This window comes from Doryrhamphus excisus, chromosome 5, assembly GCF_030265055.1.
Source record: "Doryrhamphus excisus isolate RoL2022-K1 chromosome 5, RoL_Dexc_1.0, whole genome shotgun sequence".
Lineage (NCBI taxonomy): Eukaryota > Metazoa > Chordata > Actinopteri > Syngnathiformes > Syngnathidae > Doryrhamphus > Doryrhamphus excisus.
The window spans coordinates 25,611,093-25,628,287 of record NC_080470.1 but is presented as its reverse complement, the minus strand read 5'-3'; the positions used below and the strand labels follow the sequence as shown (position 1 = coordinate 25,628,287).

At 31.2% G+C, this 17,195-nt stretch overlaps 1 protein-coding gene across 1 annotated transcript; it reads left to right on the top strand.

Annotated features, from left to right (window-relative positions):
- Nucleotides 1-1,662: 1,662 nt before the first annotated feature.
- Nucleotides 1,663-3,859, top strand: LOC131129468 (uncharacterized). The gene is made up of 4 exons (XM_058073076.1): nt 1,663-1,827; nt 2,017-2,172; nt 2,960-3,052; nt 3,482-3,859. The coding sequence occupies exons 1-4, from the start codon at nt 1,663-1,665 to the stop codon at nt 3,791-3,793; spliced, it is 726 nt and encodes a 241-aa protein (XP_057929059.1). The 3' UTR covers nt 3,794-3,859.
- Nucleotides 3,860-17,195: the final 13,336 nt, after the last annotated feature.

Below are 17,195 nucleotides of genomic sequence, written 5' to 3'. Positions count from 1 at the left end.
GTATGGTGACTTTGAAAAGACATATTGAAATAAAAGGTGGTGTGCAATAATTGAGCTGAGGGTTTATGACAGTTTGTAACTTGTGTGTATGATATGTAAGTCATTAAAAAGTGTAAAAGTAAAGAGTTTCAATTAGAATTCACGAGGTTGTGATTTAAGTTAAAATGTTAGCCATTAAAAAGTCTTAATTTGATCTAACCTAGTTTCATACTTCTGCCTTGGATGTCTGCAGGTTCTTGAAGTACTAAAATGTCTGAAATTCAATTAAATAAATATTAGACCTAAAAGTAATTTAAAAATCTATATTTGAATACATAAGGTGTTTATTTCAGCATAAGCTTTTTAAACTAACTTTTGTCAACATTACTACTAGTGCTACTTCTACTTGCAAATTTCCCCACTGTGGGACGAATAAAGGCATCTTATCTTATCTTATCTTACTTCTGCATCAGAGAAAGCACTTCTGATTTTAAAACTCTTACTTGCTACTGAAGCTAATACTGCTTTCATATTGATCTATAGTACTTATATGCAGGTAAAATGAACTAGCTTGCCTGCAGCATTGGTTTTGATAAATGTTTATGAAAATGTAATCTCCTGTATGTGCATTTACCGTGTTTTACATATTTTCTCTTTTTTTCCAAATCCTCTACTATATTTTAAAAACATTTTCATTATAAATACCTGCTGCATGCAGTAATAGATAAATAGGTTTTTACTGTTGGATTTTACATTTCAATTATATTGATGTCTGATGTTTAATTTTCTTTGTTTCTGCAGAGTGGCTTTGAAGATGGATGCTCCTGTGATCCTAAAGATCATATTGACTGATGGCAGCTCTCAGAGGTTGACACTCTCACATGGACTCCCTGAAACAGTTGATGACCTTATTGTTGAAGTAAAGAGACAATGTGGACTTCAGGGCAACTTAAAACTTCAATTCATGGACTCCTTGTTTGGAAACGAGTTTCTCAACTTAACCTCAATGTCAGAGGTGGAAGACAGAGGCACTCTTAGAGTTATTGATATGTCAAGGCCCACCACTATGCAACATGATGATAACTCTACTGTGCTTAATTCAGTCCTACACCCCCAAGCATCAAGTCCTTGCTCAACAACTGGCTCTTCATCACGGCCAGGTGAACTTGTGGATACAGACATACTGTCATCAAGTGAGTCTACAAGCTCACGGTCCTCCTGGCCAGCTGTGTTTCATGTACCTAAGTTCTCCTATGACACAGAGTTAAAACTTCAGCAGGCAGGTTTAGTTTACATTCAAAATGGCACTGCACTTATTCCAGATCCCAAGTTGAAGTCAGCTATTCTTGATGGATTAGTGCAGCAAATTGTGCAGTATAAAGTGTATGTCACTGATAAGGAGATGGAACAGGTAGCCCAGAGTCTCATCAAGAGACATGCATGTTTAACTGAGAAGGGCTCCAGCACTGGATGTGGTGGATGGAAAATGAGTTTAAAATAAATGAGTCTAACTATCGCACACATCTGAGAAAACTTGGATGCCCAGAAGTGACGGTGAACTCCATAAAAAACAAACCTGCTGGAAAGCACAGTGCAGCTTTTGGCATCAAAAAGGCAAAGAGAGCAGAAGTTAATTTTTGCCCAACATACCCGTCAGCAGAAACTGAGGAGAGTCTAGAAGCCATGCGGAAAGCTTTACTCTTGGATGTAAGGAAGAGGAACAACCGAGAGGTTGTCAAGCTCAACATGGAAAAGACTTTCGCATTGAGAAGACATGAGGTTGTTCGTGATGCACCGATGGTGGATGATTTCATGGCGAGATGGCCTGCTTTGTTTGAAGTCAGTGAGGTAAGGCTGATCTCATGCTGGGTTTTCATCTTAGATTTGCTGTTGATTAAATGAAAAGCTTGTATGCACTGGCAAATTGCTAATGTACCTGATAGCACATCGTTTGTATGTGCTTCATCTCCCTCTTGCCTGTCCTGGTCTGCTTTGTGTGATGGTGACATTCTCCCTGAATCCTCTGTGCTTTTTCAGATCAACGCTGAATTCAAGAGAATCACGACTGTACCACTTCAGTCCAAGTTCTTTTCTCAGGTGGACCTCCACACTTACAACTTGACAAGGCTGTTCCAGAAGAGAGGAGGACAGCTAGGTGAACGGCTCAAAAGAATCACTGCACAAATTGCCAATGTAAGTAATGCAGGGCTCTCGCAATCAAAAATTCTTTCTGCTATTTTGCGTTTACTTTTCATTTTTGTCCTTTCACTGTTGCATCCTTTTGTATCATCTTAAACTGTTCCTCTGTTTCCTTATTTATCTTCATATTTGTCTACCTCCTCTTTCTTTTCTGTTTTTTTCCTGTTTCTATTTTCTACTTCCTCTTTTTCTAAGTCCCTTCAGTCCTCCTCTCACATGGAGTACACGGCAAGGCTCTCACAGTCATAGGAAACTTGCATACATAGGAAAAGAAATGTGCACCCATAGGACAGTTTATACCAGGAGATTAAAGCGATATTCTACTTTGCCAGATTAGTCCACTCAATATGTACTCTCCTCCATTCTGATGTGATGAGTGAAGATCTTCAGTTCACAAAACAATGCTTGAGTTTTAGGAGAAAGAGGGTAGCCTCATCCAGTACAATGGCAGTGAATGGTGACCACAGATGAAACGTTAAAAAAAGAACACAAAACGTCTCCATCCTGCTTGTGTGGTGTAATCAACTGTCTGTGAGCCACAACATTAAAAATTGACCGTGAAAGATGCCGTTTACACCATGTTTTTAGCCTAAATGTCAACTGTAGCCTGTAGCTGGATGTCAAGATGGCGTCGATCTTGCGAGGCTTCCGCATTTTCATCCATTGAGAGATATACGAAGTCTCACATATTACATATTTAGTGGATTAAACGTACAAAGTGGAGTATCGCTTTAAGGCACATGTGGTGAATTAAGATGCTAATCTAGAAATGTCCTTTCAGTGTGATGATGTAGATGCTGGACGAGAGTGCATCATTAAAGGAGTCTGTGTCTACATGGGCGAAGATCCAGATAACCTCCTACAGGAATATGTGGTATGTATATGAATCGGTGCTTGTGTTCTTCTTCCGCTCTTCTCTTGTTCCCATTCTTGATCATTGTGTGGAAATTGCTTATTGATTAAAAGAATATAGTATATTCTGTTTTTTAAGTCAATTGTTTTACTGTTTCATAACCAAAAATCATTACAGTGTTTCTTGTTGCTGGTAAATGAACTTACAGGTAGAATAGAATGTTCTCAAGGCTTGTTGTGAAATTCATTAAATATCTGATTGCCTGCCAACAGTCTGATCTGTGCGTGTGTGCTGAAAAAGAGTCCTGTGTTGTCTCTAAATTTGCCTCCATTCTAACTTTGACCTTACTAGATCGAGTGTCACTATTTTGTTATCCTTTTCTCGATGGGGCTTGGTGATTAGGTTTGACTTACCTAACTTCTTTACTTACCTTTTGTCTGTTTTGCACAGAGCCTGGATCAGAACACGATCAACAAGGCCATTGAAGACACTACAGTTGGTATATATGTTGTCAAAGAACATGCTTCAAGTGATGAAGCAGAGGACATTGGCATTGTTCTTGAAGGCATCAAGGTGTTACAAAACCTTGATAATGTAGCATTAGGTGTTGCTGTTTTATTTGGATTGATGTATGCGCTGAACCTCAGCTATCCTGCTGACCTCCGCTACACTTTTGAGGTAATTCAAAAGATCTGGATGGAACTGGATCGAGGGAAACTTTCCAACAGAGCACTTGCTCTGAAAAACAGGCTCCATCAGTGAACAGTTCAGACTGGATTGACTGCACTTTTTTTTAAGTTTTGTTTCTCAGTGACAAGTTTATGCAGGATTTATTGCTTTTTGTTTACAAACCTGTTACTGTTATGTTCTATTTGCTCTTGAGGATGCACTGGATGCTCAAGCTCACATTATATTTTTGAATGTACTGTGATAGGTTCAGATTGTTATCTGCTGTGACCTGGTACTCTGAAAAAAGTTAGATTATTTGTAAGATGAATCCATTGCACTTTATGCAGAATTTACTTTTAATTCATTTTTGTTGTGAATTTACTGTGAAAACTGTTTTTGTGTTTTAATGTGATTTGTATTTTCAATATTTGTGTTTTGAAAGTTGTGTTTTTATGCTGAAGTTAAAGCTGCACTGAGATCAAGATCAATACACTACATTTTGTCAATACAATCAGTTTTGATTTTTGTATTTGCACACACAATTGTCTACAATGTATTCGACTGGCTTTAACAAATCAAGTTAAATTTAGAGAGCTAACTTGTGTTGTAAGGACATAATAAAATTGCTTTCAAGTTATATAATACATTTAAATTATATTAGCATTAACAAATCAAGTTAAATTTAGAGAGCTAACTTGTGTTGTAAGGACATAATAAAATTGCTTTCAAGTTACATAATACATTTAAATTATATTAGCATTAACAAATCAAGTTAGAGTTGCATTTGAAAAACAGGTATCTGAACATGAAAAAATTACTTTCATATTACTCAATTCGTTGGTGTTAAATCAACTTGATTCTTTTAAATACTCAAACGTAATTGAAATATTTTGATTTAACAAGTAATAATTCATTGAGAAGAAGAATGAAATTTTGTCAGTCATTCACATTCTTATCATGTGGGACCGATGTACACATTAAAATCAAGTAAATCCAAAGGATTATTTTTTTCAGTGCACAAGCCAGATACGAGAATTTCCGATTCCTGATTTTCTGCAGATAGATGGCTATTTTCAGCATCTTGAACGATTTGATCTTCCTTTTGTAGAATAATCGGAGGAATGCCGCCAGCTTCTTGGGGGAATAGAAAAAATAATCTAGGTTGTGCTCTAAATCGTCAGGTTTTAAACTTTTTCTTTCTTTTAACAGGGTTTCCGGTTTTATGAACATATATATTTCAAAACTAAATTGTATTGAATTGTAATTGAATAATTTGTAATTGATTTTAATTATTTCTATTTCTAAGAATGGTAAAGTGTTTTGTAAGGGGGTCGCATTTAAACAATTTGAAAAATAAAAATACTTTGAAAAAATAAAAATACTTTTTAAAAATAAAATGAGATTCTTTTAAAATAAAAATACTTTTTTAAAATGAACTTTAAAATAAAATAAAATACTTTTTAAAAATAAAAATAAATTATTCATAATTTTATTTTCAACTCCTTTCTGATCCGTCTCTATCCCTATGGTTCCTTCTTTTCTGTTCCGCTTGATTCACAATAATAACATTATTACCACTTCCTCTATTCTCATCATCTGGTATTATCTGTTTAATTAAAACAACAACAATTATTAAAAATAGAAATAAAAATATGATGGTCACCCAACCGTGGATGGTGGCAAAAAAATCTTTGAAAAAATCCTCGAACATACTCATCTCTTTTTTTAAGAAAATATTCATAAAAATAACAATTTTACTTTTTGAAACTCTACGGTTTCAGCCTTCTCAAATCACTGAAATATTTTAAAACTAAAAACTAAAAAAAACAATTATTATATCAATTTATATCAAATATTCTTTATAATTTATATCAAATATTATATCAATTTAAACAATTCTTTTAACAAAAACAGCTGTAAAGATTTTCTCCACTCTTTTTCCTGCTCTGTTACTTTCATCTGTTCCTTTTTCTATCATTTCTAAAAGTAAACGTTCTTTAAAATTATCTGTATTATTTTTACTTTTAAATTCTTGTCTGAAAGATCTGTATTTTCGAAATTGTCAGTATCGGTATTATTTTTACTTTTCTCTAAAGAATAATCTCTATCATTTTCATTCATAAAACACAAATCAAACAACCACATCATTTCCTTCACCATCTCCTCGTACAATTCTCTTACATCCGTAGAGATATAAATCCTTCCCTCATTCTTCAAACAATAATAAAAATATTGTACGGTTGCTCTGTTACCATTCTTACCTTTTGCTTTCTTTTCTTGAAATGTGGATCAGGGAATAATATGAATATCTTTTCTAAGGAATTTCTTTTGAAAAAATTACAGAAAAATAACATGCCGTTTGTCTCGTAAACACTTAAATTATTCACTGAATTAGAAATATTCTCATTTGAAGTATTATTATTATATTTTAAAGTATTAGAAATATTATTATTTAAATTAGAAATATTATCATTCAAAAGTGAATTATTTAAATTAGAAATATTATTATTTAAATTAGTATTATTCTCATTATTTAATAAATTTAAATCATTTTTATAAAGAGAAAAGAACTGGTCATTTTCCATAAACTCTTTTAGATTATTTTCTTTCAACCATTCGATTTTCTTTTTCACAAATCGTACCACCTTCTCTCTTATCTCTAAACCATAAATTATCTTATCAGGAAATAAAAAGCTTAATCGGAGGAGGAATCTCCCGTATCCACAGCCTAAATCCACAAAATCAGCAGGTGGAGAGGGGAACTGGTCGGGTATCTCTAAATTGTGCTGTTTGTACGGATTGACATGGGCGTGTTGCCTGTAATCTCGTTTTTTAGGATTATCTGCCATTAAAAATATTTATGAAATAAATATAGAAATATGTACTTTGAATTGTATAAAATGTACTTTGAAATATTTGAATGATTTGTATCGTAGAAATATAATTAGTATCGTAGAAATAATATTTTCTCACTCCACTGATTATATGGGCAGATAGATTTTTCAAAAAAAAATTATTTTTTATCCCTTAGAAATGGAGCAGCCACAATCAGAACAAGTACAACAAACTGATAATAACAATAATAACAATAACAATATCAGTTTCAAGAAAAAACAAAAGGTGAACAGTGCAGCAGCACAGAATGATCCAACAATAAAAAAGACTGTCATTCTTGATTGTACTAACTGTACGAATGAGTCCCTTTTCGAAATATCTGATTTACTAGCTTATCTTAAAGAAAAGATAAAAATAAATGGGCAGACCAATCAAATTGGTAAAAATGTTACATTTGAGATAAATGGTAATAATTTGAATATTTCTTATTATAAATTTATATGTAAAAGGTATTTGAAATATTTAGGTAGGAAATATTTAAGATTAAAAAAATTAAATAGTTGGGTGAGATTGGTTGCTAATAGTAAGGAAGGGTATAAGTTTTCTTTCTATAATATTGACAAGGAGGGGATGGCTGAGTAATTAAAGGAGAACTTTCACTTTAATTATTATTATTGTGTTTTTGTAAAAATTGTATATTTTACTTTTTAAATGGTACTTCAAGTTTAAATAGTATATTTTAGTTTGAATGATATTTTTTACCTTACGACACATTTTTAATCATATTAAAGTATTTTTATTCATTGTTTACAAACTGTAAGTTTTGAATTAATTTCTATTATTGATAAAAATACCTGAAAAGCAGGCACAATGAATGAAGGGGCCCTTCTGTTACAAATTTGTTCTTTTGAGACGCATCTTCAGGTTCTTCACTTTGTGAAACAGTACATCAACTTATTCAAATCATTCAAATCATTTTATTAACTTATTCATATCATTCATATCATGTTATTCTCATATTTAAACAGCATAATACTTTTATAATTTTTATTGATAAAATATTTGATCAATTTTATATTTTTTATACTTTTGGCTGTTCGTCTATTCTCCTTTTCTAAACATAAAAGAATCGTTTTTTTTAAGTAATCATCACTGCATCTTGGAACCGTTTCTTTTTATGAAGGATCAGTCTTCTTAAAGAAAGTTTCGTTTCTGATTCAAACGGTCTTTCTAATGAAAGTAATTCGTACATTAACACACCAGTTGACCAAATATCTATAGAATAATCATATTTCTCTTTTTTTATTATTTCAGGTGCCATATAGTAGGGTGTCCCTACAATTATTTTATCATTTATAAAGGTTCCTTCCATTATTTTTGAAAGGGAAAAATCTGCGATTTTTATAAGTATCAATATTCCTTTTTTATTAAAGAATCTTGTTAAAAGAATGTTTGCTGGTTTGATATCTCTATGTATTATTTTATTAGATTGTAAATAATCTAAACCATCAATTATTTGTGCAAATATGGACCAACCAATACTTTTTTGTATTTTTAAGTTTTTTTTACTTAAAAATTGTATCAATTTTTCTAAATCACCGTAATTGGCGTATTCCATATAAATAAACTTACCATTTTGTTTTTCTATAGAATGATAGAATGAAATGATTCTTTGGTGGTTCATTTTATGGAGGATCTTTATTTCTTTCTCTGCGTATTTCTGATTTTTTAGAGCAATGGATTTGCAAACAAGGAATTTTGGTTGTTTTTCTCTTGTTTTCAATAAATATACATTTCCGTGTGTGCCAGAACCTAATTTTTCAACATATTGCAGTTGTTTGTTATTTACAATCATGTAATTATAAAAATTATTGATGTTTTGACAGAAAAGTGTTATGTGATTTGTAGATATTTTTAGATATATTTGTAGATATTTTTATAAAATTCAAAGATATTGTTATATATTTTGATATATTTTTGTAGATATTTTTATAAAATTCAAAGATGTTATTAGATATTTTTATATATTTTTATATATATTTGTAGATATTTTTATATATTTCTTGGATATTTGTAGATTTTATAGATTTTTTGTTTGATGCTCTGCTCTTTGATTTGCTGTTTATGCAAAAACTTTTTCATTAAAAGCACAATCAACACTTTATTAAGATGTAGATTTTTCATTTCATTGATGAAAATCCCTTTTATTAGAGCACTATAAAGATTTTAATATTAAAAATATCTCTTTGTACCTGAAAGACAAATCTTTTATGATCTTTTTATCAGTTGATTTAATTTGTCATAAATATAACAAATAAATACATTTTTACCGATAATAAATATTAGATATTCGAATAGATAAAAAATAATTTAACAAATAAAATCGATTCAATTCATTTCCACGATAGATCAGTTACCAAACAAACGTGTGAATCATTTTTGAACAAAACCGATTTTGATTGACCTTTTAATTTTTAAAACATTTTATTGACTCGTACGAGTTGTTTATAGTATAAAAACATAGAAAGAATCTAATCACCAAATATCAAAACACTGTTTTGGGAATAATTTTTTTATAAAATTTTTGTTTTTTTCTTGTTACAAAAAAATACATTTTTAGAAATAATGGCACAAAATAATAATGAACAGAAAATTAAAATGCAGTTTTCGGGACAGAAAAATTCTCATAATTGTAAGGATGAAAAATTTTTAGATAAAAAATCATGTGAAAAAATACACTGTGAAAAAGACACCGCTTCATCTACAATCAGCACAATCAGTGAGACAACCACATGCAACCACAATCATTTCTTTCAGGTAGACAAAGATATCCGAGAAATCTCTAAGATAATGATAATAATCAGTATATTTTGTTTATTAGAATTATGGGGACATTGGCATTCTAATAGTTTGTCTTTATTGGCTGATTCTGTTCATTTATTTGTGGATATTCTAGGGTTTGTGGTCAGTTTGGTCTCTTTAAGTCTGACAAAATTGAAATATAACGGACGGTTCATGTTCGGTTATCACAGGTTTGAAGTGATCGGCGCACTTTTCTCAATTTCCTTGATATGGATTGCCACTTTCTATCTTATTTTTGAATCGATCAATCGATTAAAGAATCCTAAAGAAATTAACGAAAAAAGTTTTATAATGATAGCAATTGTTGGTTTTTTGGTTAATTTATTTTGTTTGCACCATTTACATGAAAATGACCAACAAAATAGTAATGAAAAGAATCTGAATATGAAAGCTACTTATGTTCATATTATTGGTGATTTGATTCAATCAACTGGTGTTTTAGTTGCAAGTACCTTAACATTTTTCTTTCCAAAAATTATATTTTTTGATATAGCTGCAACTATAATATTTGCTATAATTGTAATGATATCAACATTTTTTGTTGTTTCAGAAGGTATGAACATACTTTTAGAGACTTGTCCTAAACAAATAAATATAAAGAATCTTGAATCAGATATCCTAAAGATAAAAAATGTTTCTCGAATAAAAGACATGAAAGTTTGGTCTATAAGTGTTTCAAAACATGCTATAATGTTAAAAATCAATTCAAAGGACGTACGTCTTGTAGAACACCACGATCTCTCAAAAAATTTGAAAAAAATGTTACAAAAAGAATACAATTTCACATATTCAGCCATACAAATTGATCCCCCGGAGGAAAAAATGGAATATAAGCCGTTTTTGACTGATAATTGTTCAAAAATTCATCAACAACATGAAATGAGAATGCAGTTTGAATGATTTTTATATCAAAATACAGAATAAACACAACTTTACCAATTTTTTTCAGTTCTATTTGAATCTATCAAACCGTTTTCATCTGAAACAAACATATCCAATTGAAATTTTTTCATTATTTTGCAACTTCTGTCTTGATGATTTTTATTTCTGATTCATTTTTATATTTTGAAATGTTGATTATTTATCTGAGATATTCACTTTTTTAGAGTAATAGACGATTTGCATTTCATGAAAAATAGAATAGAAACTCATCAAATATGATATTTCATCGTAAACAAAAATGATTTTCAATTGCAATGAGCTGTTTTATCAAAATATTTAGATAATGATTGGTTTTCTCACTCAATTTTCTGAGCCCTTAGAAAATGTCCACACCCACTGATATATTTTTAAAGGACTTAAAAATATCACAAAAATTGAAAGATCAACTCGTTGGCAAGGATGAAACTATTTCAAATATGCAAAAAATTGCAAAATATCAAACTATCAATAAAAAATTGTATTACAATCTTGCTATCAGAATGAAGGGGCTTAATGATTCACGAATTGAAGATCTTGCTAATTGTATTGATAAGGAACTTATTTTCAATGAAAACATGCTGGTAAAAGGTATCGAGCTACTCATAGAAAATGATAAACTGATCACAGCAAATTCTAACAAATTGTTTGAATATTTAAAAACCATTACATTTGATGCAAATAAACTATTGAAAGTGCTCAAAGATTCTGATCATTTGAAAGATGCAATGACTTTCATTAACAAGGATACTGAGCTGGTTTTCTATGATCCTAAAAAGGTAATAGAATTTCTTAAGGCAAATAATTTGCAAAGTACTAAAATAAAAAGAAAGGGCATTTTGAATGAAGGAGAATTAAGAAAATTGCACAAACCTGGTGAAAACCCACAAACAAATCCAAAATTGATGGAAGACCATTTGAAAAGAACTGGAGGTAAAATCATCACACGTTTTCCACCTGAGCCTAACGGATTTCTACATATAGGCCACGCCAAGGCAATGTATCTTGATTTCAATTATGGAGACGAGTGTATTTTAAGATATGATGACACAAATCCTACAAATGAATCTTCAGAATATTATCAATCTATATTAGAGGATGTCCAATGGATGGGATACAAGCCGGCAAAGATCACAGCTGCCTCAGATTATTTCGATCAATTGATAGAAATGGCTAAATTCTTAATAAGAAAGGGCAGAGCGTACGTTTGTCACCTTTCAACTGATGAAATCAAGGCACAAGTCAAATCACCTTTCAGGGACAGACCAGTAGAATTAAACGAGCAAATCTTTCAAGAAATGATCGATGGCAAATGGAAAGAAGGCACTGCCATACTCCGTCTCAAAATGGACATAGACAGTAAAGATATGATGTTGCATGATCTTATTGCTTATAGAATTATCCATGCAGATCGTCATAGAGCTACTAAGAAATATTATGTTTACCCATCTTACGATTATACACACTGTGTCAATGATTCTATTGAAGATATCACACATTCTTTCTGTTCTAGAGAGTTTTTTACAAGAAAATCGTCGTATTACTGGCTGATAGATGCATTAGAAATTTATAAGCCTGTGCAATGGGAATTTTCACGGTTGAATATCTCAAACACCATTTTATCAAAAAGGAAATTAAACAAGTTGGTAACTGAAGGAATTGTAATGGGCTGGGATGATCCACGTCTTTTCACAATACGAGGTCTAAAAAGAAGAGGTGTGCCCCCTGAGGCAATCAAAAAGTTTGTGGAAAAGGTCGGAATTACATTCAATGAGACAATTGTAGATGTGAAAATCTTTGATCATGTTTTAAGACAAACACTTATGGACAGACCGGTACATCATGTCATTTTTGATCCGATTTCTCTAACGATTGAGGCAACAGCGAATGAAGAAGCTGCAAATATTCTGATTGATGGTGGAGATTTTATGGAAAAGACATATTCTGATTTCCTTCGATTAACACCATCACAACCTGTCGGTTTGATCAACAAATTTTCAGTAGAATTCGTAAGTAAAAAAGAAGACACAATCGTTGTTAGAAAAACAGATAAAAAGTTTAGCAGCAGAATTCAATGGTTCGAAAAAGAGCCTGTCAAGTTTACCGTCAGAGAAATAACTCAATTATTCAACAGTTTCAATCCTGAAGAGGGTGATTGTTTCTTAAACGATGTAAATCCAAATTCAATGGAAATTATCACAGGTTATTCTAATGAATCGATAAAAAATGTAAAAATCGGCGAAACCGTGCAATTCTTCAGAAAAGGCTGGTATTGCAGGGATGAAGATGTTGATGGGCAGATTGTTTTTAACAAAACGATCGATATGAAGAAATGAACCCTGTTTTTTTAAATATTCTTTTTTTATGCACTATAAATCTTCATGCACAATAAATTTTTTCATATATGAACTGTGCCATTCAAACATTTTCAAATTTTATATCATGTAATATTATTATCACGAATAATTCCTATGTCAAAATGCGAGTCTTTTTTCAGAGTTTTTTTTTTGAATTGTGGAAATTCTATATTTTTGTAATTTTTGAGCGAATTGTAAAAATCATTCAAAATTTGATCCGGTTTTTTCTTCAATATTTTTTTTAGTGCCTTCTTGTCCAGATCAAACTCCTTAGTCATTCTTGGATAATTCATTTGTTGCCTGATCTCTCTTTTGGTGAGATTTTTCTGATAATCATAAAAAGCATCTCTTGATTTTTGAATTCTTTCATCAAAAAATGGATTATGAAATTCTCTTGGCTGATATTGCAACTTTTTATATTTCCAAAAAAATGGTACTGGTACAGAACCTTCAATGTTCTTATTTTGGTTGTGAAGTATTGAATTGCTGCATCCTATATCTTCAAATTCTACAAGTGATGGATATGGACATTCTAGTAGCAATTTTTCGTATTTCTCTTGGTTTCTTGCTCGTTTTCTATCTTTTCTATTCAACTTCATTTTTGTCTCAACAAATGCATCAAATTCATCTCTTTTCTCTATTTTACGATCTTTCAGATGAATTACACTTTCAGTTTCATTTGTCTCATCCGGTTTTTCATCATAAAAAGAGTCTCTTTTGATTCTTTTTGCCATTTCAAAAACTGCGGGGCATAAAACATCGAAATATTTCGAGTTGTAGGAAAAATTCTCAAAATTGAGCAAAATTGAAAAACGGGTCTTCTTTATGAAATATCTGAATTTATTTTCCTTTATCGATTGTGATGTGGCCTAAAATTATTATTACGTGAAGGTTGTATTATTTCCATAAAACGCTCAGTGAAAATTGAGCTCTTACTTTTTCTAACATTACAATCGTCCAAAAAATGATCTGTGCTGTAACAATTTGAACAGGACATCTTTATCGGACCATCTTGTAGATCGTATATTTTATATTTTCTCCATGATAATGGACAATCTCGAATTGTATGTCTACCAGGACATTTATGACATAGATTGAATTTTTGTCTCTGGTCAACATTTTCTTTACAGTCTCTCGATCGTTTGTCGTGTTATCATGTTTGTTACATCTAAGACAAATTATTTGAAAACAGTTATATCTTTGATGATCTATACACCCACATAAGATACACAATTGCTTGACTCGATCAGGGCACTGTACGTCGATATGACCTGTTTTCCCACATTTATAACAGATTCTCGTGTCCATAAAATATCTACGTTGTTCACTTTCGGAATTATCATCATTTCCTGTTTTAGAATGCTGTGCTGTCTCAAATGAATGATAAAAAAGTGAAAAAATTTCCTCCTCTTCCAAATCAATCAAATCAGACCAGACAGTATTGTCATTTTCTGCGTCGATTTGTTGTCCTTCAGTGACTTCTTTATGAGAAAGTAGGTCATTTTTAGCAGTATCAACAAACTCTTTAACATTTTTCCAATCTAAATCAATAAAACTTTCTTGATTACGCTCTTGTACCAAATCAAAAAGATTTGACGGGTCATCGGACATTCTGACTCGTTTTCTTTCCAATGACATGGGCTGTAAAAAACTGTCGCATAACACTGTTTCTAAAAATGTATAAATTATTTAATTGTTTCTAATAGTAATATTCAAAGATAATGATAAAAACACAAGTGTGATTACTCGCGAATATTTCGACAATTCTTAAACATTTTGAAAATTCATAGTTTCACTTGTTCAATTTTGAAAAAGGTTTGTAATTTTGTCTATAAGTGAAACTTTTTACTCTTTTTCTCATACATAGTATATATTTTTCCAATAAATGTATTTGCATCGAGTGAATGGTCATTTATCGGTAAAAAATGATTTCGAAAACCTTAATTGATTTGAAACAAATTGAAAAATCGCTTTTATGATCATTGCAATCAGATCATCTCTTTAAAGGTCCGGTTTTGAAAATAACAACATTTTGTTACGAAACAAACCCCTCCTGTAAAACAATCAGAACATCCAAAAAATGATCTAAGAAAATGACTGTTTCTTTAGGTACAACACCAATCAAAAATATTTCTGTATTGAATGATCAGATGCTGAGCTGTTCAAAAGAATCAATAAAATTATTTCAAATGTTGAATAATGATAAATGTGATCTGAATCTAATTACAGAATTGCAAGTAAATGATGGTTATTTGGCTGCTGCCATATTTCTTGATGAAAATCACCTTTTGGCTTCTCTCACGGATGGCCATCTCGTTCTATACGGACGAGCCGGTCAAACATTCAATGTTATTGAGAAAAAGAGTGTCTGTTCTGATTATCTATCATCTATTGAGGTTTTACAGCTCATGAAAGTGACTTCCACAGAATTTATTGTATCGGCTGGGTGTCTTGATGGCAACATCAAATTTTTTTCAATCTCTCGTACAAATCTTAAAATTACAGAAAAGGAATCTCAAAAGGTAGCAGATGCCAGAATAAGTTCACTATCTTACTCAAATGGATATTTGCTTGCAGGAAGCGATGATTCTAAGGCTTATCTATTCCAAGACGGAAAGTTACACAAGACATTCACAGATCATTCTTGGTTTATAAACGATGTTTGTATTATAATGCCACCATCTGATGCTTTAAAGAACAAACAGCCATCAGAAAAAGAATCATTGAATGGACTTGTTTTTGCAACAGCATCATCCGATAAAACTGTGATTATTTACACTTATGGAAAAAACCAACATGTGAATTTGAATCATCCTGATGAACAAAACGAGGAAACTTTGCACAAACAGATCTTGACTTTTTCTGACACGCCATATGAATTGAACTTTGATCGAATCAGTATGGCACTTACAGTTGCTTATGGTGATAAACACGTTGAGTGTTATTTACCAGATACAGATGGACAATTTGTCAAGACGGAAATTGAGGAAGTGCTTGAATAAAAAAAAAGATTCTGTTGAAAATTACTAATATTTTTCCATCACCACTCAATCAAAAAAGATTTTATTTGCTGAATATTTTGAAAAAAAAAACATTTTTTATATATCTCAAAAAATGTATTTTTGCATGAAAAGAGAAAAACAACAATCAAGCGTACAATTTACAAGTTTACTGGGATAAAAATGTTTCTATTGACTTAATTTTTTCATTTTATGAGGTTTCATCATAATCTTGTCAAAAAGATCATCTTCTCGATCAACAAGTGGTAAAATACCAGCCCAAACATTCAAACAAAACATTTTTTTATGAAACATGAAAACTTTTATCGGCTGTGAACAAACAGTGCCATAGATCTTTTTATCTCCATTTTCATTAATTTTTCTAACAAAACCTTCTGTTATACAATAGAGAAAATCTTTGAAAATCAAAAACTCGATTGAACAACTGCTCGTGTATCTTTTTTTATATTCAAATGTTTCAGGATCAAAGAAATAGAGATATCCTTCATCATCACCAACAATGACCTGCAATTTACCCTCAGAACTATCAATTTCTGTCTCTTCTGATGACTCTTCACTGTCAGAGCTCTTCATCAGATCGTGTCTTTTGAAAATATTTGTTTCCTTCGAAGAATCGCTATCCTCAGAATGAAAAAGCGTATTTTCAGACGCATTTTCTTGTTCGTAAGACTTATTCGTTGTTTTTGTCGAATTTGTCTCATTTTCTGTTGTATGTTTCAAAGAGAGCCGTTTTTCGAATTGTTGGCTAAGTGGTTCCTGATCAAAAGAATTCTTTTTTTGTGGTAACATTCGAGTTGTCATCGATTTGAATTCTGTATATATCCTTTTAGTTTTTAAAATGCCATTTTTATAAACTGCAATAATCCCTTTTTGTGAAATGGCAATAAGACCGTAACTTGTATCAGAAACGACCGGTATGGCACTATCACATGGTTTAATTGATTCTAAGAACTTGAGATTTCCATCGAAAATAAAAATTTCTCCATTCGAACAGGCAATCATCAATTGTTTATTGAATGAGATGCTTGTTGCCCTACTTGATAATTTTGTTTCAATTTTGCGAGCCTCTTCAGTTTCCAGATCTATAATTTGTATTTCTCTCTTCTGTATAAACAAGAGATCTTTATTTCTAATGGCACATTTTTCAGGTAAGCTTTTGAACGTGAAAATTTGCTTTTTCTTATTCAAACTATAAACACCACCTTTTTCCAACAGGAAATAGACATTTTTGCCATCTATCAAGACATCTTTAATGAATGAAAAAAGACTGTCAGTGAAATACATTCTTTCAAAGGGGTCTTTTTTGCTTGTTTATACTAAAAAGGTAACAAAACACTCTTTCAAGGCAGGTGAAAATAATAATTTATCTTTAAATAGTTAGTATTAAACGTTTTTATCGATAATTCATAAAAATTTGAGATAAAAAAAATCTGATTTGTTTGTGTAGAGAAGTCTCAAAAAGTCAAATTTGGAAAGATTATTCAATCTTAGCAAATTCTTATT

Coding starts and splice junctions, on each gene's coding strand:
- LOC131129468 (XM_058073076.1), top strand. CDS start 1,663: ATGCGGAAAGCTTTACTCTTGGATGTAAGGAAGAGGAACAACCGAGAG. Junction 2,173..2,959: donor TCACTGCACAAATTGCCAAT/GTAAGTAATGCA, acceptor ATGTCCTTTCAG/TGTGATGATGTAGATGCTGG. Junction 3,053..3,481: donor ACCTCCTACAGGAATATGTG/GTATGTATATGA, acceptor TGTTTTGCACAG/AGCCTGGATCAGAACACGAT.